Source organism: Oncorhynchus keta, chromosome 18 (assembly GCF_023373465.1).
Source record: "Oncorhynchus keta strain PuntledgeMale-10-30-2019 chromosome 18, Oket_V2, whole genome shotgun sequence".
Taxonomy (NCBI): domain Eukaryota; kingdom Metazoa; phylum Chordata; class Actinopteri; order Salmoniformes; family Salmonidae; genus Oncorhynchus; species Oncorhynchus keta.
Window position 1 is genome coordinate 15,265,813 of NC_068438.1, and position 23,415 is coordinate 15,289,227.

Genomic DNA, 23,415 nt, shown 5'->3' on the forward strand with positions numbered 1-23,415 from the left:
GACAGGTGTGCGGGATAATAAGCAGCCTGATGACCTAGAGGCCGGAGAGGGAGTATATGTGACAGCAAGGCGACTGGAAACATGACCGAATATAAACAGCGTAGCTATTCCCTCTGCAAGGCAATCAAACAAGCAAAGCATCAGGATAGGGACAAAGTAGAGTCGCAATTCAACAACTCAAACATGAGACGTATGTGACAGGGTCTACAGTCAATCACAGATTACAAAAAGAAAACCAGCCCTGTCGCGGACAATGACGTCTTGCACCCAGACAACTTAAACAACTTCTTTGCTCGCTTTGAGGACAATACAGTGCCACTGACACGGCCCGCTACTAAAGCCTGTGGGCTCTCCTTCAACATGGCCAACGTGAGTAAAACATTTCAACATGTTAACCCTCGCAAGGCTGCCGGCCTAGACGGCATCTCTAGCCGCATCCTCAGAGCATACGCAGACCAACTGGCCGGTGTGTTTTCGGACATATTCAATCAATCCCTATCCCAGTCTGCTGTGCCCAAATGCTTTAAGATGTCCACCATTGTTCCAAGAAAGCTAATGTAACTAAACTAAATGACTATCGCCCCATAGCACTCACTTCTGTCATCATGAAGTGCTTTGAGAGACTAGTCAAGGATCTTATCACCTCCACCCTACCTGATACCTTAGACCCACTCCAATTTGCTTACCATCACAATAGGTCCAAAGACGACGCAATCACCATCACACTGCACACTGCCCTAACCCATCTGGACAAGAGGAATAGCTATGTAAGAATGCTGTTCATTGACTACAACTCAGCATTCAACACCATAGTACTCTCCAAGCTCGTCATCAAGCTCGAGACCCTAGGTCTCAACCCGCCATATGTAACTGGGTCCTGGACTTTCTGACGGGCCGCCCCCAGGTGGTGAAGGTAGGAAACAACATATACACCCCGCTGATCCTCAACACTGGGGCCCCACAAGGGTGCATTCTCACCCCTCTCCTGCACTCCTTGTTCACCCATGACTGCGTGGCCATGCACACCTCCAACTCAATCATGAAGTTTGCAGACGACACTACAATGGTAGGCTTGACTACCAACAATGACGAGACAGCCTACAGGGAGGAGGTGAGGACCCTCAGAGTGTGGTGTCAGGAAAATAACCTCTCACTCAACGTCAACAAAACAAAGGAGATAATCGTGGACTTCAGGAAACTGAAGAGGGTGCATCCCCCCCATCCACATCATTGGGACAGTAGTGGAGAAGGTGGAAAGTTTTAAGTTCTTCGGCATACACATCACAGACAAACTGAAATGGTCCACCCATACAGACAGCATGGTGAAGAAGCCACAACAGCGCCTCTTCAACCTCAGAAGGCTGAAAAAATTTGGCATGTCACCTAAACACTCACAAACTTTGTCTTTGTATCACCGTTTTGGTAAAGCAACTGCTCCGCCCACAACCGCAAGGCTCTGCAGAGGGTAGTGAGTTCTGCACATCGCGTCACCGGGGACAAACTACCTGCCCTCCAGGACACCTACAGCACCTGATGTCGCAGGAAGGCCAAAAAGATAATCAAGGACAACAACCACCGAGCCACTGCCTGTTCACCCTGCTATCATCCAGAAGGCGAGGTCAGTACAGGTGCATCAAAGCTGGGACCAAAAGACTGAAAAAAAGCTTCTATCTCAAGACCATCAGACTGTTAAACAGCAATCACTAACATAAAGTGACTGCTGCCAACATACAGACTCAATTCTCTGGCCAATTTAATACATTTTATAAATGGATTTAATAAAGGTATCACTAGTCACTAAATAACACCATTTCAATAATGTCTACATATCCTACATTACTCATGTCATATATGTATATACTGTACTCTATACCATCTACTGCATCTTGCCTATGCCGCACAGCCATCGCTCATCCAGATATTTATATATTTATATATACATATTCTAATTAATCCCTTTACATTTGTGTGTATAAGGCAGTCGTTGTGAAATTGTTAGATTACTTGTTAGATATTACTGCACTGTCGGAACTAGAAGCACAAGCATTTCGCTACACTCATATGAATTAACATCTGCCAACTATGTGTATGTGAACAGTAAAACTTGATTTGATTTGACATTGTTTCTCCTCTGACTTTCTAGGTGATACCATCCTGCAAGTACAGACAAACCTGTAACACTTGACTTAAAGCTGACAGATATAATGTATTATTATGACACTTTATAAAGGCTCAAACATGCTCAGAACAAACTAGGCTACTAAAGCATTACACCTGTTGCCTTTACTTAGTGAGACTGAAACTGTTTCGATATATCATTTCAAGCTTTTACATTGATAGATTGAGGGGACATTTGACAGTGTAAAGAAATACTTGGAGCCCAAATGGGCCTAAAGACTTATGAAAACATGTTTCAATGTAACAAAATAGAATGCCTTCCGATGAGTCTCTTAGATGCTTGTGCTCTCCTCTAATCTGGACTGTAGATGCAAATAGTTTAGAAACGTCCTACTAATCATTTGCATGGAAAAAGGTCATTTGGAAAGCTCCGTACACTCTCCATCAGTGGAGTGTGTGAAGGATTCCATCAAAGTTTCCAGAGGTGGAAAAGGCTTTGATCATAGGTACATCTACACTTTCACTGGAATAGAGGACCGATTTCCTCAGTCGTTGTAGTACCAGACCTGAAACTGCAGCATCATGGAAACCGGTAAGGCTAAATGCAACCATAACACTGATTCATAATCATTTATGAGATACTTCCATAGTATATGGTTTTGTCAAAACTATCATCATCCATAAAAAGCGAATGCCATTGTCCTTAAAGGGGTGATAATGACATACTTAACTAGCATTACAATCTGATTTATGCCATTGTCATTTTCGGAAATTACTAGTATCCTTCAATATTAAAAAGTTTATGAATTCAATTACCTGTAAAGTTAACATTGTGCTTTGTAAAGTATTGGATTGGTGTACTGGATTGTATGTTTCATACTAAAACTGAAAGTACAGTACTGTAGAGTATTGCATTGGGAAATATGGTAACAGTTTGTCATTTGAACATACATATGATTGTTCATTAATTATATCTAAAGATGTCAATACTTAGCTGCGACTAGTGCAGAGCATGAAGGACATGATGATGCTGAATAGTATGCAGATATTGTTTTGGTATTGGGTGTCCGGTATCCAACCCTCTTTTCAATTCATAAATCATTAACTTGGATAACAAATATGGCAACACCTAGAAAACGATGTCATTATGATCTGATTCCAACATAATTTTCTGAATTTCAAAACTGTTTGGCCGTATGATGATCAACGTGGCTATAGTAAAATAGGAACGTATCTTACAACTCCATTCATAAAGCTTAGATCTTTTACATACTGTACTGTTCTTTTTGCATGTGATTTCCTTTTGCATGTTAAAGTGCAAATATAGTCTATAGTATGCTCACTAGGAATATGTTCGGGGGGTTGCCTACAGATCAGGCTGGAGACATATTTACTGTTGAGATTCATGGCGTATATAAGAATACATATTGATACTTTTGATACTTCTATCACTTGGCCTATTTCAACTACTTAAAATGTGTGGGGGGCTATCCAGTGTATGACAATACCATCACTGTTAGACAATGGTGCATGTATGTACAAAATTACTTTTTTGAACAGGAAATTTGCAATGACCAAACCCAAAGACAATTTCCATTCCATTTACACATGTATGCCAAAACGCAATTCAGCTATGCATAAAAATGTGAAAATACAAATGAATACATGTTTGAAGGAATGAATGAGGACTGGCACTAAGCAGGAGCAGCAGAGTATCTGTAAAATACATAACCAGCAATATATTGTACATGTTATATTTGTATTTTACTTTCAGTAGGTACAATTTGAAAATACTTACTTCAAGCTCATTTCTAAAATACTTACAATATAAGTGAGCAAAAACAGAATACAATAAGCGCATAGTATGTTTAATGTAGGCCTCCTGAAAATAATAGTTTTTCATATACAGTTGAAGTCGGAAGTTTACATACACATAGGTTGGAGTCATTAAAACTTGTTTTTCAACCACTCCACAAATGTCTTGTTAATCAACTATAGTTTTAGCAAGTCGGTTAGGACATCTACTTTGTGCATGACACAAGTCATTCTTCCAACAATTGTTTACAGACAGATTATTTGACTTATAATTCACTGTATCACAAGGACCTTGTGAAGATGCTGGAGGAAACAGGTACAAAGGTATCTATATCCACAGTAAAACGAGTCCTATATCGACATAACCTGAAAGGCCGCTCAGCAAGGAAGAAGCCACTGCTCCAAAACCGCCAATAAAAAGCCAGACTACGGTTTGCAACTGCACATGGGGACAAAGATCGTACTTTTTGGAGAAATGACCTCTGGTCTGATGAAACAAAAATAGAACTGTTTGGCCATAATGACCATTGTTATGTTTGGAGGAAAAATGGGGAGGCCTGCAAGCCGAAGAACACCATCCCAACCGTGAAGCACAGGGGTGGCAGCATCATATCGTGGGGGTGCTTTGCTGCAGGAGGGACTGGTGAACTTCACAAAATAGATAGCATCATGAGGAAGCAAAATTATGTGGATATATTGAAGCAACATCTCAAGACATCAGTCAGGAAATTAAAGCTTGGTCACAAATGGGTCTTCCAAATGGACAATGACCCCAAGCATACTTCCAGAGTTGTGGCAAAATGGCTTAAGGACAGCAAAGTCAAGGTATTGGACTGGCCATCACAAAGCCCTGACCTCAATCTTATAGAACATTTGTGGGTAGAACTGAAAAAGCCTGTGTGGGTAAGGAGACCTACAAACCTGCCTCAGTTACACCAGCTCTGTCAAAAGGAATGGACCAAAATTCACCCAATTTATTGTGGGATGCTTGTGGAAGGCTACCCGAAATGTTTGACCCAAGTTAAACAATTTAAAGGCAATGCTACCAAATACTAATTTAGTTTATGTAAGCTACTGATCCACTGGGAATGTGATGAAAGAAAAAAAAGCTGAAATAAATAATTATCTCTACTATTATTCTGACATTTCACATTCTTAAAATAAAGTGGTGATCCAAACTCACCTAAAACAGGGAATTGTTACTTGGATTAAATGTCAGGAATTGTGAAAAACTGAGTTTAAATGTATTTGGCTAAGGTGTATGTAAACTTCCAACTTCAACTGTACTTCAAGAGGTTCATAAGAATTTGTTCTAGCAATGCACTTGAAGCATACAAAATGTTAAACCTTTGTATCAATATAACTACAATTGTAGGCTATCCTTGTGTTAGGAGTGTATGGAGATCTTTTTAATGACCTCATAATTTTTAATAATCCCTGCAGAGTAATGAGTGTAGAATAATGTATTAAATTGTATTACTTCACACTCGAAATAATGAGTAAATTATATCTCTCTGTGTGTGTATGTGTGCAAAACATTTCTCTCTTTTTCTCCTCCAGAGTATTCTAAAAGGGCCTATCAAGGGGTTAGGGTCAAGCACACAGTGAAAGATTTACTGGCAGAGAAACGACAAAGACAAACAAATGGACCAAGATATAGTGTGAGTACTCAAAGTAAATCTTGTATGACTCGCTTTTGCATGATATTTTTTATGTTGTATTATTTATTTATTTATTTTCATGACCATAATGCCGACCTATAAGTCCCTCGGTATTGTGCCTTTATTTTTCCACTTCTCAGCCATGAGTGAAAGATAAGCCTATGAGTAAATAACAGAACATAGGGTTAAGAGAGAAAAACAAAGCCAAGCAGACGCACGAGAACCCCACCATGAGCAGGACAACAATATTACACAGTGGCTAATGGTCATGACCTCTAGAAGTTGTGAGGAGGATAGCTAACACAAACCCTTTTTTGGTCTGCCAGGTTGGTCTATGCAAAGTCAGATTCTCGCACACCTGCCAACCGATAATGTTCTCCATGCAGGCCACAGACAAGCCAGTCATTGTTTCCTCAGACATAGCACAATCGGCCTATGAGACATCTGCTTGAGCAAACAGGATAAGCTTTTCATCTCCCAAGCTACCTGTTAATGCCCTTTACAGGACTACATTTGTTTTCTGTTACCATTGGCATGTCCACTCGCTAGACACTAACTACACTCTTCACGGAGAGAACCTGATGAGGCACAAACAAACTGTGAGGTAGATGCCATTAGTTTCAACATCGTAAACCATAAGACATGCTTTCACACTCTGTGACCAACCTCTCATGCCTGGACTGTATGATACTTTTGAAACATCAATATCTATGCAGAAATAACAAACTGTTAAATTCATGTTGAATCTCCACAGACTACAATTTGTTTTGAATATCAAGAAACAACCTTTGTGACAGAACAAAACTAAATGTGATGTTGAATCGGAAGATTGGGTTATAAGTGATATTTCATTTGTGCCCAAAAAACACTGGTAAATTCATAATAATGGTTTGCAAAAATGTCAGAGATTTGCCAAATGACTTCTCTTAGAGGTCAATGGGTCCAAAGAAAACAGCAGCAAAGATCACAACACCAGGAAGTACTGCTCTTATTGCTTAATAATGATTTGAGTCACTATTTTCCTAAACAAAACTAGATTGATGTTGTCAACGCCAACACCGAAACCTCTGCTTGAAAGCGAAAATGAACTTGGGTTCTGTCATACTTAATTAACAGTATTAAGGGAATACTATTAACTCAGAGTTACAGATATCATCTTGTGGATGGATTGGTAAAAGACCCCCCAGTTTTCCCAAGCCATCAACTGTTTATGTTGCTAAATTAGATTGGATTATATTATACTCAATAGCCAATGATACTGTGTGTTTGTTTTATTCTAGTAGATTCTCTGTCTTCCTTTGTAAACATGGGAGGTGTGTACCCAGGTTCATGGGTTGAACAATACAGACATACAGATAACAGGGTGATGGGCCACACTATCTAAAGGTTGCATAGACTTTCTCTGATGCTCTCTCTCTCTCTCTCTCTCTCATTCTAGTTTGCAGTCTTTTATCCTAGGGAGAAAGGCCATTGATAGACGTTGGCAAACTTTAGCCACAAAGTGATTCAATTCAAGTCGCAACATGGACCCATAGAAATCAAAGGGAAATATATTTGACAACAGTCATGCTGCCTCAATGACAGGACATAGACCCTCTTACATAATCTCAAGTAATAATGAATGTTAAAGAGATATAACCATATATACACTGCTCTATTCATTTGTGCATTATGAGACTTGTGACACAAGTAAAGACCTCTGACTTTCAGCATCAAGGAATGCTGAGAGAGAAATGGCATTAGCCAGCTCTTCCTTACTCAATTACAGTAGCCAATACTATATGCAGAACTGACTGAGGTTCGGACCTTATTAGGGCCAGCTGGCCATTCAGTGTATCTTCACTGTTGTGTTATTGTGGAGGAAAGAGTACTTTTCAAGGGTCTGTTTTTGTTTTATTTGTAAACACTTGGGTATCCACACATACTTCATATAATGAATCAGAGTAAATAGTCATGTAGAACTAAAATATGTGCACACTAGTATGCTCCCAAATGCTCGGTCTTATATGGACAACATTTTGACTGGTAACTGGTTTTCCTTTAGGACAGCCTTTTCACCAAATACGTCTGCATATAAAAACTTAAAGAATGACAACATTATGTTCAGCATCCTTGTCGGGACCATCAACTTCTCTTTAGCAACTGTCATACAACACATTGCAGCCCAACATTCTTCACAGATCAGCTCTTCATGAAGACCTGTGGCTGGTGATGTTGGTTGGTAGTTGTGGTTCCGTTTCAAGGCATTAGCGACACCCCAACTGTATTTTTTGGTAGTGCATCAGCAGTTTTCCTCTTATGTGGTGTCCTGCAGCAAAATCTCGCTTAGAGCCCCGAAAATGCTGTTGTTAGGTAGTTGTTAGCCTCCCCATGCAGGATTATTGTGTCTCTCCATCAGGTGCTTTGCTGTGAACTGGACAACCATGACGCTTTAACAACACGATTTCCATACACAGGCTTCAGAGAAGCACTGAGGCAGAGCCCTGGTCCACATAGGGAAGTCTTGGTATGGGCAAATTGCATTCAAATCCAAACCTCAAAATTTGCTTGCCTTCCAGCCAACACAGCTTAAATGCAAACAAAAGAGAGCTTGTCCTCCTTTTTAACCCTCGCTGTGTGTGTGTGTGTGTGTGTGTGTGTGTGTGTGTGTGTGTGTGTGTGTGTGTGTGTGTGTGTGTGTGTGTGTGTGTGTGTGTGTGTGTGTGTGTGTGTGTGTGTGTGTGTGTGTGTGTGTGTGTGTGTGTGTGTGTGTGTGTGTGTGTGTGCCTCTCTCTTTTTTTTATCCCTGTAAGTGTACAGTATATCTCCCTTTCTAACCCACATACAAACATTTTTACTATACATTCTAATAAGCTTGCTATAAATGTAATGCAAAAAGTATCTTCAATAACCATAGACAGAATGGAGACTTGTCCTTCTATATTTTACTTCAGACTCCACGGCACCCAAGAGGATAATAAAGCCATTAAGAAGTGTATTAAACCCCATAATGAATCATTTAACTGACTTCTGCATTATAAGCTCCTCGTAATGCTATCATAAACGTGACACAATGCCTGCTATAAAAGTGCATGGTGGTTAATGTTTTTCAGTCTGTAATGATAATGATCATGACTTGATCTGTTTTTTTTATTTCACAGAATGTCACTGTATACATTGTTACTGTCCATGTTATGTGTTCACATCAAACATGAAAAAGGCCAGCACTCACTTGGGTCACACTTTTTTTTAGATAGTCCATCTGTAGCTGCTCTACACATTGTAATACTATCAACACACTATATACTGATAAGCAACTGTGTGCTAAGGTTGCAGTTAGGTTTAGGTGTAAGGTTTAGAATAAGGCTAAGGGTTAAGGTTAGAGTTAGGGTAAGGGTTACGGTTAAGGTTAGGGTTAGGTTTAGGGTTAGGGTTAGGATAAGGGTTAGGTTTAGTAGATTTAAAAAAAAATGTTACTGATAGTCTGTACACTCTTAGAAAAAAGGTTTCCGAAAGTCTTTTTTTGCAGAGGGATAGGGTACTACCAAGAACAATTTTCACCTGAAGAATCCTTTTTGGAAGACAAGGGGTTCTTTATAAGGCAAAGGGTTGTACCTAGAACCTTTTTCATGCTAATAACCATTTAAAAAACAATGTTATTTGATGATTCTTTAGAAGGAAAGAAGGATTTTTTTCCACATAGAACCATTCTGAATTATTTTTTCATTCTTTAAAATAGTGACTGAGCTCAATGTTTAAACTTGAACATAATTGTGATGTATTGGAGGAATGGGCCAAAATACCAGCAACAGTGTGTGAAAACCTTGTGAAGACTTACAGAAAATGTTTGACCTCTGTCATTGCCAACAAAGGGTATATAACAAAGTATTGAGATAAACTTTTGTTATTGACCAAATACTTATTTTCCACCATAATTTGCAAATAAATTCATTAAAAATCCTACAATGTGATTTTCTGGATTTATTTTCTCAGTTTGTCTGTCATATTTGAAGTGTACCTATGATGAACATTACAGGCCTCTCTCATCTTTTTAAGTGGGAGAACTTGCACAATTGGTGGCTGACTAAATATACTTTTTTTGCCCCACTGTATCTGGGGTACTGCAGATCCTCCAGAACCCTTCACACGGCTATCATTCTATATATCATTCTCGTGCTTCTGCACCTGCATTGCTTGCTGTTTGGGCTTTTAGGCTGGGTTTCTGTACAGCACTTTGAGATATCAGATGATGTACGAAGGGCTATATAAATAAGATTTGATTGATTGATTTATTGATATAAGGAAATAAATGATGAAGTGCAACACGAGAGATCAGCGTTGCAGGCTCATTCATGTCTATCAGAGCAGAGAGGGAGAGAGATCATAGAAAGTAAATCTCGTTCCAGTTCTGTGAGAGACACAGTCATGCGTTGGTCTCAAACATAGGTTACAATGTTGCGTAAACCATAAACCCTGGCCAGCCCAACCAGTAGGATAACTAACAAAGAATCAACTCGAGGTAGCTTTTATTCACATTTTTACATTGCAAAAAGTGCCATGAGAGGTGCCGGATCTGGCCAAATAGGTCCCAGAACAAAACAGTCTAAAAATTAGAGGTGCCGGATCCTGTTCCGGCAGGATCCAGCACAAATTAAGCACTGATTTGACTGAGTTACAGTTCATATAAGGAAATCAGTAAATTGAAATAAATAAATTAGGCCTTAATCTATGGATTTCACATGACTGGGAATACAGATATGCATCTGTTGGTCACAGATACCCTTAAGAAAAAGTAGGGGCATGGATAATTAAAACAATCACTATCTGGTGTGACCACCATTTGCCTCATGCAGCGTGATACATCTCCTTTGAGTTGATCAGGCTGTTGACTGTGTGGCCTGTGGAATGTTGTCCCACTCCTCTTCAATGGCTGTGTGAAGTTGCTGGATATTGGCGGGAACACGCTTTTGTACATGTCTATCCAGAGCATCCCAAACATGTTCAATGGGTGACACGTCTTGTGAGTATGCAGGACATGGAAGAACTGTGACATTTTCAGCTTCCAGGAATTGTGTACAGATCCTTGCGACCTGGGGCTGTGAATTATCATTCTGAAACATTACATTTACATTTACATTTACATTTAAGTCATTTAGCAGACGCTCTTATCCAGAGCGACTTACAAATTGGTGCATACACCTTATGGCATCCAGTGGAACAGCCACTTGCATCTAAATCTTTTTGGTGGGGGGGGAGAAGGGAGGGGGGGGTGAGAAGGATTACTTACCCTTACTTACCCTATCCTAGGTATTCCTTGAAGAGGTGGGGTTTCAGGTGTCTCCGGAAGGTGGTGATTGACTCCGCTGTCCTGGCGTCGTGAGGGAGTTTGTTCCACCATTGGGGGGCCAGAGCAGCGAACAGTTTTGACTGGGCTGAGCGGGAACTGTACTTCCTCAGTGGTAGGGAGGCGAGCAGGCCAGAGGTGGATGAACGCAGTGCCCTTGTTTGGGTGTAGGGCCTGATCAGAGCCTGGAGGTAATAATAACAGCTCCGTAGGCAAGCACCATGGTCTTGTAGCGGATGCGAGCTTCAACTGGAAGCCAGTGGAGAGAGCGGAGGAGCGGGGTGACGTGCGAGAACTTGGGAAGGTTGAACACCAGACGGGCTGCGGCGTTCTGGATGAGTTGTAGGGGTTTAATGGCACAGGCAGGGAGCCCAGCCAACAGCGAGTTGCAGTAATCAAGACGGGAGATGACAAGTGCCTGGATTAGGACCTGCGCCGCTTCCTGTGTGAGGCAGGGTCGTACTCTGCGGATGTTGTAGAGCATGAACCTACAGGAACGGGACACCGCCTTGATGTTAGTTGAGAACGTCAGGGTGTTGTCCAGGATCACGCCAAGGTTCTTAGCGCTCTGGGAGGAGGACACAATGGAGTTGTCAACCGTGATGGCGAGATCATGGAACGGGCAGTCCTTCCCGGGAGGAAGAGGAGCTCCGTCTTGCTGAGGTTCAGCTTGAGGTGGTGATCCGTCATCCACACTGATATGTCTGCCAGACATGCAGAGATGCGATTCGCCACCTGGTCATCAGAAGGGGGAAAGGAGAAGATTAATTGTGTGTCGTCTGCATAGCAATGATAGGAGAGACCATGTGAGGTTATGACAGAGCCAAGTGACTTGGTGTATAGCGAGAATAAGAGAGGGCCTAGAACAGAGCCCTGGGGGACACCAGTGGTGAGAGCGCGTGGTGAGGAGACAGATTCTCGCCACGCCACCTGGTAGGAGCGACCTGTCAGGTAGGACGCAATCAAGCGTGGGCCGCGCCGGAGATGCCCAACTCGGAGAGGGTGGAGAGGAGGATCTGATGGTTCACAGTATCGAAGGCAGCCGATAGGTCTAGAAGGATGAGAGCAGAGGAGAGAGAGTTAGCTTTAGCAGTGTGGAGCGCCTCCGTGATACAGAGAAGAGCAGTCTCAGTTGAATGACTAGTCTTGAAACCTGACTGATTTGGATCAAGAAGGTCATTCTGAGAGAGATAGCGGTAGAGCTGGCCAAGGACGGCACGCTCAAGAGTTTTGGAGAGAAAAGAGAGAAGGGATACTGGTCTGTAGTTGTTGACATCGGAGGGATCGAGTGTAGGTTTTTTCAGAAGGGGTGCAACTCTCGCTCTCTTGAAGACGGAAGGGACGTAGCCAGCGGTCAGGGATGAGTTGATGAGCGAGGTGAGGTAAGGGAGAAGGTCTCCGGAAATGGTCTGGAGAAGAGAGGAGGGGTAGGGTCAAGCGGGCAGGTTGTTGGGCGGCCGGCCGTCACAAGACGCGAGATTTCATCTGGAGAGAGAGGGAGAAAGAGGTCAGAGCATAGGGTGGGGCAGTGTGAGCAGAACCAGCGGTGTCGTTTGACTTAGCAAACGAGGATCGGATGTCGTCGACCTTCTTTTCAAAATGGTTGACGAAGTCATCTGCAGAGAGGGAGGAGGGGGGATTCAGGAGGGAGGAGAAGGTGGCAAAGAGCTTCCTAGGGTTAGAGGCAGATGCTTGGAATTTAGAATGGTAGAAAGTGGCTTTAGCAGCAGAGACAGAGGAGGAAAATGTAGAGAGGAGGGAGTGAAAGGATGCCAGGTCCGCAGGGAGGCGAGTTTTCCTCCATTTCCGCTCGGCTGCCCGGAGCCCTGTTCTGTGAGCTCGCAATGAGTCGTCGAGCCACGGAGCGGGAGGGGAGGACCGAGCCGGTGAGGTGATGGTGGCGGATGAATGGCACGACAATGATCTCGTCATGGTATCTCTGTGTATTCTAATTGCCATCGATACAATTCAATTCTATTCGTTGTCCATAGCGTATGCCTGCCAATACCATAACTCCATGGGACATAATTCCAAATTCTCTAAAATGACGTTGGAGGCAGCTTATGGTAGAGAAATTAACATAATATCTTCTGGCAACAGCTCTGGTGGACATTCCTGTAGTCAGCATACCCATACATAGTCTATGAGGACAAACCAAAGAACCCTATATAGTTCTACTTAGCACATTTTTTCATAAGTGTAGGTAGTCTGTAGTGCATCTACAGATGAACTATCCATATAAATTGTTACCCTCACTTGGATGTGCGTAGCATTTCTTGAAGCTTTGTTTGAATTTTCTTTATATATCGGCTTGTGCCTTCGACAGCGCGTGTGTGGTGGCATGTTATGTGTTACCAGAATCAGACCTGTTTTTATAATGCCATGGATCCAGGCTTTAATGTTTGTCTGTTCTTTCATTTATAGGGAGGAACATCCAGTCAATCGTCATTTGTCCAAATGCCAGGTGAGAAAAATATCTGGGTAAAGGATGTAATTATTGATGAGTCCCACTGACCTATCAACTCTGCCAATAGTGTTTGAGGTATTGGGAAGGACAGTATTATAGACACAAACTTTCAAATGTCACATTCAGTAGCAAAGTTCTGAAAAAGTAGAATAAAACTCAAGGCACAAGATTTTCAAATAGCCACCAGAGCTTTGAATGTGTACTCCACACGTATACTGTATGCTTTGTTCTGATAGCTACTGCCCACTGGAAACGTTTTCCTGCAGGTATAAGGCTTTATTACTTATTAGTTCTAAGCATTTATGAGCCTTCATAAGATTTATAATATGTTATGTCTCTCAATGTAGGATATGTTTTACTGGCTCAAAAATGTTGTTATTTAGTCAGGAGGGTCGCCTAGATGGGACGGCGGGTCGCCTAGATGGGCCGGAGGTTTGCCTAGATGGGCCGGAGGGTCGCCTAGATGGGGCGGCGGGTCGCCTAGATGGGGCGGCGGGTCGCCTAGATGGGCCGGAGGTTTGCCTAGATGGGCCGGAGGGTCGCCTAGATGGGGCGGCGGGTCGCCTAGATGGGCCGGAGGTTTGCCTAGATGGGCCGGAGGGTCGCCTAGATGGGGTGGCGGGTCGACCTAGATGGGGCGGTGGGTCGCCTAGATGGGCCGGAGGTTTGCCTAGATGGGACCTGCTAGATATGACAGCAGGTCACCTAGCAGTTAGAGCGTTGGGACAATAACTGAAAGGTTGCTTGTTCTAATCCCCGACCTGGCAAGGTGAACAAAATCTGATGTTCTGCCCTTGAGCAAGGCAGTTAACCCCACAAGTGTTCCCCTGGGGCTGAACATTTTAATTAAGTCAGCCCCCAGCACCTCTCTGATACTGAGGGGTTGGGCTAAATGCAGAAGACACATTTCCATTGAATGCATTCAGTTGAGCAACTGAGTAGGTATCCTTCTACCTGCAGGCTGTAAGTAAAGTGTACAAACCATTCATATACACTACTGGTCAAAAGATTTAGAACACCTACTCATTCAAGGGTTTTTCTTTATTTTCACTATAATAGTGAAGAAATCCAAACTATGAAATACCACATATGGAATCATGTAGTAACCAAAAAAGTGTTAAACTATATTTTATATTTGAGATTCTTCAAATAGCCACCCTTTGCATTGATGACAGCTTTGCACACTGTTGGCATTCTCTCAACTAGCTTCATGAGGTAGTCACCTGGAATGCATTTCAATTAACAGGTGTGCCATGTTAAAAGTTAATTTGTGGAATTTATTTCCTTCTTAATGCGTTTGAGTCAATCAGTTGTGTTGTGACAAGGTAGTGTGGTATACAGAAGATAGCCCTATTTGGTAAAAGACCAAGTCCATATTATGGCAAGGACAGCTCAAATAAGCAAAGAGAAACAACAGTCCATTATTACTTTAAGAGATGAAGGTCAGTCAATAGGGAACATTTTAAGAACTTTGAAAGTTTCTTCAAGTGCAGTCGCAAAAACCAACAAGTGCTATGATGAAACTGGCTCTCATGAGGACCACCACAGGAATGGAAGACCCAGAGTTACCTCTGCTGCAGAGGATACGTTCATTAGAAATACCAACCTCAGAAATTGCAGCCCAAATAAATGCTTCACAGAGTTCAAGTAACAGACCCATCTCAACATCAACTGTTCAGTGGAGACTTTGTGAATCAGGCCTTCATGGTTGAATTGCTGCAGAGAAACCATTACCAAAGGACATCAATAAGAAGAAGAGACTTGCTTGGGCCAAGAAACACAAACAATGGGCATTAGACCAGTGGACATTTGTCCTTTGGTCTGGAGTCCAAATTTGAGATTTTTGGTTCCAGCTGCCATGTCTTTGTGAGACGCAGTGCGGGTGAACAGATGATCTCTGCATGTGTATTTCCCACAGCAAAGCATGGAAAAGGAGGTGTGACGGTGTGGGGGTGCTTTGCTGGTGACACTGTCTGTGATTTATTTAGAATTCAAGGCACACTTAACCAGCATGGCTACCACAGCATTCTGCAGCGATATGCCATCCCATCTGGTTTGCACTTAGTGGGACTATCATCTGTTTTTCATCAGGACAATGACCCAACACACCTCCAGGCTGTGTAAGGGTTGTTTGACCAAGAAGGAGAGTGATGGAGTGCTGCATCAGATGACCTGGCCTCCACAATGCCCCAACCTCAACCAAATTGAGATGGTTTGGTATGAGTCGAACCGCAGAATTAAGGAAAAGCAGCCAACAGGTGCTCAGCATATGTGGAAACTCCTTCAAGACTATTGGAAAACCATTCCAATTGAAGCTGGTTGAGAGAATGCCAAGAGTGTGCAAAGTTGTCATCAAGGGAAAGTGTGGCTATTTGAAGAATGTGTGCTATTTCATAGTTTTTATCTCTTCACTATTATTCTACAATGTAAGAAATAGTAAAAATAAAGAAAAACTCTTGAATGAGTAGGTCTTCTAAAAAATGTCACCGGTAGTGTATATATATTTTTCCATTTAGAATACACTTTTATCCAAAGCAACTTACAGTAGTGTGTGCATACATTTTGGGTGGCCCCAGCCCAAATCACACCCGACGATCCTGAAGTTGCAAGCTCCATGCTCTACCAACCGAGCCACACAGGACCACTTGTTACTAATGTTTTCTATCTGGTTCCCTTTACAACAGGGTCTCATATGATCCCTGGCTACTACAGCATGAGGCGACCCTTCATCTCTGACTCGGACTTCTCCCCTAAGCAGTTTTCAGCCGATGTCTACTCCTCATCCCTTGGGAGCAAGCCTCTGGGTTGTGATTCATCAGCCATGTCGGGATACTCCTCCTTTATAGACAGCTACTACCAGGAAACATTCGGAGACTACCGCAGTGCAGCCTTCTCCACCGGAGGGAGCTCCATCTTCCCCAGCTCCGCCCTGTCCAGTCTGCTACCACCTTTATCCGGAGAGTCCCCTCACTTCCTCCTGGTAAGGCACTCTGTCAGTGGTTAGTGCTGGTAATAGAATGGGACTGTTGAGATATGGCTTCACATTATGGGCCTTTTTCTTAAATATGGTTTCAATTCTAGTCCAGGAGTAAAAAGTGAGTTCAAGGCTAGACTAAATGCAGGAAACAGGCCCTATGTGTATTTGTGTTTTATGTGATGTGAGATGGTGCAAAGCATGTTAATAGCGCTGGAGGCTGGAGCGCGTAGGGTACATCCAAATGAGCACATATTTCACACAAGCAAGAAGGAAAAAAATAAATCAAATTCCACAAGTAAAAGTGTTTTCCTATGTTACTGATTGCGGTTCGAACCCAGATCTGTTAGCTACAAAAGGCTTTGTTAGCCCACTGAGATAAAACCTAAACATTAGCTCAGGGAGCCAACACGTCTTCAGCAAGGTTCATTTTATTTGATCTTTAACTAGGCCAGTCAGTTAAGAAGAAATTCGTATTTACAATGTCAACCTACACCGGCCAAACCCAGACGACGCTGGGCTAATTGTGCACCGCCTATGGGACTCCCAATCATGGCTGGTTGTGATACAGGGTGTCTGTAGTAATGCCTCTAGCACTGAGAGGCAGTGCCTTAGACCACTGCGCCACTCGGGAGCCAATCATCACACTCGCGTGGTTCCAACCCATCTCCTTTACACATATATTTTAGGATATTCCGCAATCTGCAAAACCAACAAAAAAAATTAAAAATTCCATCATCTCTAATACATCTCTATCCTTCCCTCTGTCTGTTTCTCCTGCAGAGAGATTCATGGGAGCAGTCAGTGGCAGACCCAGTGACCCAGGGAGAGGGCTTGTGTGCAGACAGCCTGAACTCTGTTCCAGTCTCCCTGCCCAGCCCCGACCCTCCCGGGAGCCCGTCACAGTACCGCTGCTCCACCCGCAGCTCCTCCATGGCCTCGGCTCAGCCCTATGCCCTTCACCCTCTGGAAGAAGTACACTATCACACTTCTTATCCTGCTGCCTCCACTTTCACATGTCCTTCCTATATGACTGTCTCCAACGACCTAGCCTCCAAGATGGCCCCTCTAGCTAATGAGGACTCTGACAGTACCCTCGCCACACATAGTGACACGCACACGTGGGTGAAAGAAGATGTCGGAAGCTCTTGGTCACCATATGAGATTCGGAGGACTTATTGAGTCAATTTGGAAACGACCTGTCCTTCACAGAAAACCAAAACAATGCTGATGCAAGCGATTCAGCTCCTTTTGATCCAAATATTTGACTTTGTAGACTTTGCTTATCACTTTATAGAAGTACAAAGTGAAACTTGTACTTATTTGACCCTCCTAAGTCCCCTGGTGACATACAGTAATAGCCGGGTGCACACTGGTTGCATCAACGTTATTTACACGGCATTTCAATGAAATTACCTTGAGCCAACATGGAATAGACATCGAATTGACATTTATGATTCAGTGGTTAGACCTAGAATGACTTTGCCTGTGTTCAAATGTTTAAAATAGATGTGCTTCTATACAGTCATTATATTAGAAAAACGTCATTTTTATTTATATACTGCCATGGCGACAATTACGATGAACATGTGACAACGATCTTTATTTTTGCTAAAGGTTGTTTTACTTTAACGTTCTTCTTTACTTAATATCATCTTGTTGTCTGAATTAATAACAAAATCAGAGTTTGTCAAACTGTATCTGCTTCATGTTAAACTTTACTCGATGACGCTTTGGTAATGAATATGTGCGTTTTTTAAAATCTTTCGTATCTTTTAGGATTTTGTTGCAAAACATTCATTAGTAGTAATAGGCAGAGGTGACAACTAAATGAAAAGACCGAGGTAAAGACAGTTTCAAGTTCGATATTCGAGGGATATTCGCACTTTCAAACCACTTGAGCCACAGACTCCAAATACGTGTCATGATGTTGGACAAATTGCCCACAACATTGCACAGGTCTTATTTTCACGGTCTAGACATTAATTTGCTTTCCAAAGCTAATAAACATGTGGAAATGTGAGCAGCGTCTTGTATTCCTAGTTGAATTAGTTAGGGAGCATGAACAAAATACAAACTTTTTTTACATTCATATTTCAATAGCTCCTTGGTCATGTGACATACGTATTTCAAACAAGGTTCAGAATGTCCACTGACTCTTCGTCTATATTGCACACCCTTTAATTTGTCAATTTCCATCTCACAAGATTTTACATGAATTTTAAAAAATGTAAAGTTTCAATAGCTCCTAGGTCATGTGACCTAGTGACTTCAAACAAGGTTCAGAATGTCCACTGAGTGGGCCTACATATTGCACACCCTTTAGTTTGTCCATATTTATCTCACATGGTTTTCCATTAATTTTTCAAAATGTAGAATTTCAATAGCTCCTTGGTCATGTGACCTAGTGACTTCAAACAAGGATGTCCACTCAGTAGGCCTACACATTGCACACTCTGATGTTTGTCTACTTTCATCTCATGCTATTAGACTTAAATCTGTAAGCTTTGCAGGCCTTCATTTTACATGGGTGTTTAAAAAAAACTTTCAAGTCATCGTTATGTTCCATCCTCGCAATAACTATATTTCACATGGACACTGAAAAGACCCACAAATGGCTGTATGTGGTATGGATCAAGGACAGGAGAGGTTTTCATACAGAGGTGCTTAAAGGAAGGCGCACAGGTAGGCCTCATGAAAAGCAGTGTTTCATATGCTCTTTTTAATCACAGTAATAGACAGTGATTTGTCAGTCACAGTGAGTTGATAACGTGAAAGAATCCTTTTTATAGCATCACTTTCATATACTGACATTAAGACAAATCCTTCTACGTTGAGTATTAGAACGCAGTTTACATAACCTGATAATGACTTGATATTTGAGTGCATTCACAACAAGCCACCTACAGACAACTTACAAAATGCATTATTGCATTTGAGGGTTTGTTTTTCTGATGAAGATAGTTATTTGATGCATGGCCTACTATTTCTAACTGGGGAAATAAATTCCTACGTATTTTGTGAGTAAAATCCTTTTTCCAAAATTGACTTAGGTACATTTTTGTGAAGGAGTATGAAGGTTGTGATATGGGTCATTTAATAGAAAAATAATTTAAGGGCTCAATACATTTCTATATTGCTTCCCCAGTTTCTGCATGAACCATCAGGCCAAGTGTTTTTGGTTGACCCTGCTGGACAGAAAGAGAAGGAGGAATTGGAACACGCTGCATTCAAATTCAGGTCTTAGTTATTCCATTGTACTGGATCTAATACATATTAGCATTTTACATACATTCATAAGTGTAATACTTTTTTATGACATACTGTGAAAAACTCTCTTGGCTGCTGGCTCTGTCACTTTCAGACAAGCGCAGAGCAGACTTGAACCACAGGAGTTCTCTGTAAAGAGAGAGCAATCCAAAAGGCACAGACACACCCCTTGACTCTCAATTGGCACCATTGACCTGTATGTATTCTCTCCTGATTGGCTCTGTGGTGCACAGTCTGGCAGTCTGACTAAAGTGCCAGAGGTATATGTATTCTCTCCTGATTGGCTCTGTGGTGCACAGTCTGGCAGTCTGACTAAAGTGCCAGATGTATATATATTAACTCCTGATTGGCTCTGTGGTGCACAGTCTGGCAGTCTGACTAAAGTGCCAGAGGTATATGTATTCTCTCCTGATTGGCTCTGTGGTGCACAGTCTGGCAGTCTGACAAAAGTGCCAGAGGTATGAGGAGAGACATCCTCTTGTATTTATGGAAACAAATATTTCCTAACACTTTGGATCCTATTCTTGGACAGTTAGAAGACACAATGCATCAATGCAAAATAAATGTTATTACTAATTACTGTCCATGAGTAACCTCAACCTGGTGGATCTGTGGGTGTTTGGGCCAACAAAGTGCCAACTCAATTCTACCACTGACTAGTCTCTCATGCCCCTATGAACGGGGACACAGGGCAATAGTTTTTTAAAATCTAAACCAGACCTTTTTTTTACTGGAGTACACTAACCCCTAATTGGGCCTCTTTTCTTGACACATAGTAGCAGTTTCCAGATAACAAAAATCTACAAAAAGTAGATTGTTGCAAGGGTGCTGGCCCCATTGTCATATCCATTCTGGATTCTGAGTGGTAAAATCATAGCTGAAAAATGCCTTTATGCATGTGTATACATTTCCCCCCCAAGACAGAACTGCCAAAGGGGGTGGAGTTACAATCTACTGCAGAGACAGCCTGCAAAGTTATGTCATGCAATCCAGGTCTGTGCCCAAACAGTTAGAGCTTCTACCTTTAAACATTCACCTTTCCAGAAATAAGTCTCTCACTGTTGCCGCTTGTTACAGACCCCCCTCAGCCCCCAGCTCCGCCCTGGACACCATATGTGAATTAATTGCCCCCCCATTTATCTTTAGAGTTTGTAATGTTAGGTGACCTAACCTCGGCCATGCTTAACACCTCGGCCGTCATACAATCTAAGCTAGATGCCCTCAATCTCACCCAAATTATGATGGAACCTATCAGGTACAACCCCAAATCCGTAAATTCGGGCACCCTCGTAGATATCATCCTGAACAACCTGTCCTCTAAATACACCTCTGCTGTCTTCAACCAGGATCTCAGCGATCACTGCCTCATTGCCTGCGTCAGTAATGGGTCTGCGTTCAAACGACCACCCCTCATCACAGTCAAACGCTCCCTAAAACACTTCAGCGAGCAGGCCTTTCTAATCGACCTGGCCCGGGTATCCTGGAAGGATAATGACCTCATTCCGACAGTAGAGGATGCCTGGTTATTCTTTAAAAGTGCTTTCCTCACCATCTTAAATAAGCATGCCCAATTTAAAAAATGTAGAACCAGGAACAGATATAGCCCTTGGTTCACTCCAGACCTGACTGCCCTTGACCAGCACAAAAACATCCTGTGGTGTACTGCATTAGCATCGAATAGCCCCCGCGATATGCAACTTTTCAGGGAAGTTAGGAACCAAGTTAGGAACCACAGGCAGTTAGGAAAGCAAAGGCTAGCTTTTTCAAACAGAAATGTACATCCAGTAGCACAAACTCCAAAAAGTTCTGGGACACTGTAAAGTCCATGGAGAATAAGAGCACCTCCTCCCAGCTGCCCACTGCACTGAGGCGAGGAAACACTGTCACCATCGATAAATCTACGATTATCGAGAATTTTAACAAGCATTTTTCTAAGGCTGGGCTTGGTTTCCACCTGGCTACCCCTACCCCAGTCACCAGCTCTGCACCACCCACAGCAACTTGCCCAAACCTCCCCCATTTCTCCTTCACCCAAATCCAGATAGCTGATGTTCTGAAAGAGCTGCAAAATCTGGACCCATACAAATCAGCTGGGCTAGACAATCTGTACCCTCTCTTTCTAAAATTATCTGCCGAAGTTGTTGCAACCTCTATTACTAGCCTGTTCAACCTCTCTTTCATATCATCTGAGATCCCCAGAGATTGGAAAGCTGCCGCGGTCATCCCCCTCTTCAAAGGAGGAGACACTCTAGACCCAAACTGTTACAGACCTATATCTATCCTACCCTGCCTTTCTAAGGTCTTGAAAGCCAAGTTAACAAACAGATCACCGACCATTTCAAATCCCACCGTACCTTCTCCACTATGCAATCTGGTTTCCAAGCTGGTCATGCATGCACCTCAGCCACGCTCAAGGTCTTAAACGATATCATAATAGCCATCGACAAAAGACAACACTGTGCAGCCGTATCCATCAACCTGGCCAAGGTTTTCAACTCTGTCAATCACATCATTCTTATCAGCAGACTGAACAGCCTTGATGTCAGCTGGTCCTTTTGTAGCAGGGATGAAATGCAGTGGAAATGTTTTTTTGGGATTCAGTTCATTTTCATGGCAAAAAGGGACTTTGCAATTAATTCCAATTCATCTGATCACTCATCATAACATTCTGGAGTATATGCAAATTGCCATCATACAAACTGAGGCAGCAGACTTTGTGAAAATGTATATTTGTGTCATTCTCAAAACTTTTGCCACGACTGTACATTTATTCACTCTGTAATTAGGGTTGGATCCTATATGCTACTTTTATTGTCCTGTAAATGGTTCAGTGCCTATAATTTAGGCTGTGTGTAGAATGAGGCATAAAGGAAATTACCTCTACTAATACATTACTACTAGATTATAGTGATAAGGAAAACAGCATACAAATTTGGCTTGTGTATTAATTTGCCTATAACTAATCATAATCCCATTATTTTTACATAAAAAAGAGAATACTTCAAAATGAGAAGATCCTGCCATGGAAAAGACAACTGGGCAGATATAAAGTGTAGAGGGGAAATAACTCACACCATGCAGCAGGACACCTTCAGCTGTGGGGTCTTTATAATGCAGGTTTGATAGCTATATTTTCAATAATGAATGGTTAGCTGCTATGTGACAATTAGGTAAAAAAAACTATATTTTATTTTTTTGGTGTAGATGGCCAAGGAAGTTGCACAGAACTTCCCCAACATTCCCTCCCAAATTGATATGGAACCTTCGAAAACACATGGAGCAACTGAGAAAAGAAATGACTGAGGATATACTAAACATGTCTGGTAATGACATTTAATTCAAAGTAAACGTAAATTCTTTATTTTTATGCAGGAGTATGTTCAGTTCATGCCTATGATTTCAGAGTTCAACAAAGCCAACAACTGCTTCATGTGTGCGACTGATAAAGAACCTGGATGTGGCCCAAAAACTGACTAGGTTAGTAACTTTATTTAACATGTTTATAATCTTTTGACAACAGTGATGGCATGTAAGACAACTTATGATATAACACAATGGATGGCTAATTCGTCATTCATCAAACTGCATTGATATTTGATATTATTTATAACGTGTTACACTTTGTTTTGTTTTGATTGAATGTTTTACATGCCAACTGAGGTTCCATGTGCTGTAACTAGGAATGAAGACAAAAGAGCTCCACAAAGTAAAGAACACAAACTGGAAGTGCAGTCTTTGTTGTTGAAAATGTATGCAATACCCCATCCACACTGAAGAGGCTCTGACA

General features: G+C 42.1%; 1 protein-coding gene across 1 annotated transcript; it reads left to right on the forward strand.

The window, feature by feature from the left end:
* The first annotated feature begins 2,336 nt into the window (after nt 1-2,336).
* On the forward strand, nt 2,337-18,381 carry LOC118397342 (POU class 2 homeobox associating-factor 2-like). The gene is made up of 5 exons (XM_035791996.2): nt 2,337-2,710; nt 5,494-5,594; nt 13,342-13,381; nt 16,069-16,364; nt 17,142-18,381. The coding sequence occupies exons 1-5, from the start codon at nt 2,701-2,703 to the stop codon at nt 17,538-17,540; spliced, it is 846 nt and encodes a 281-aa protein (XP_035647889.1). The 5' UTR covers nt 2,337-2,700; the 3' UTR covers nt 17,541-18,381.
* The last annotated feature ends 5,034 nt before the right edge of the window (nt 18,382-23,415 follow it).

Bases quoted from the DNA above. Each gene is read 5' to 3' on its own strand.
- LOC118397342 (XM_035791996.2), top strand. The intron at 13,382-16,068 runs GTGAGAAAAATA...CCTTTACAACAG, and splicing joins GTCATTTGTCCAAATGCCAG to GGTCTCATATGATCCCTGGC. The intron at 16,365-17,141 runs GTAAGGCACTCT...TTTCTCCTGCAG, and splicing joins AGTCCCCTCACTTCCTCCTG to AGAGATTCATGGGAGCAGTC.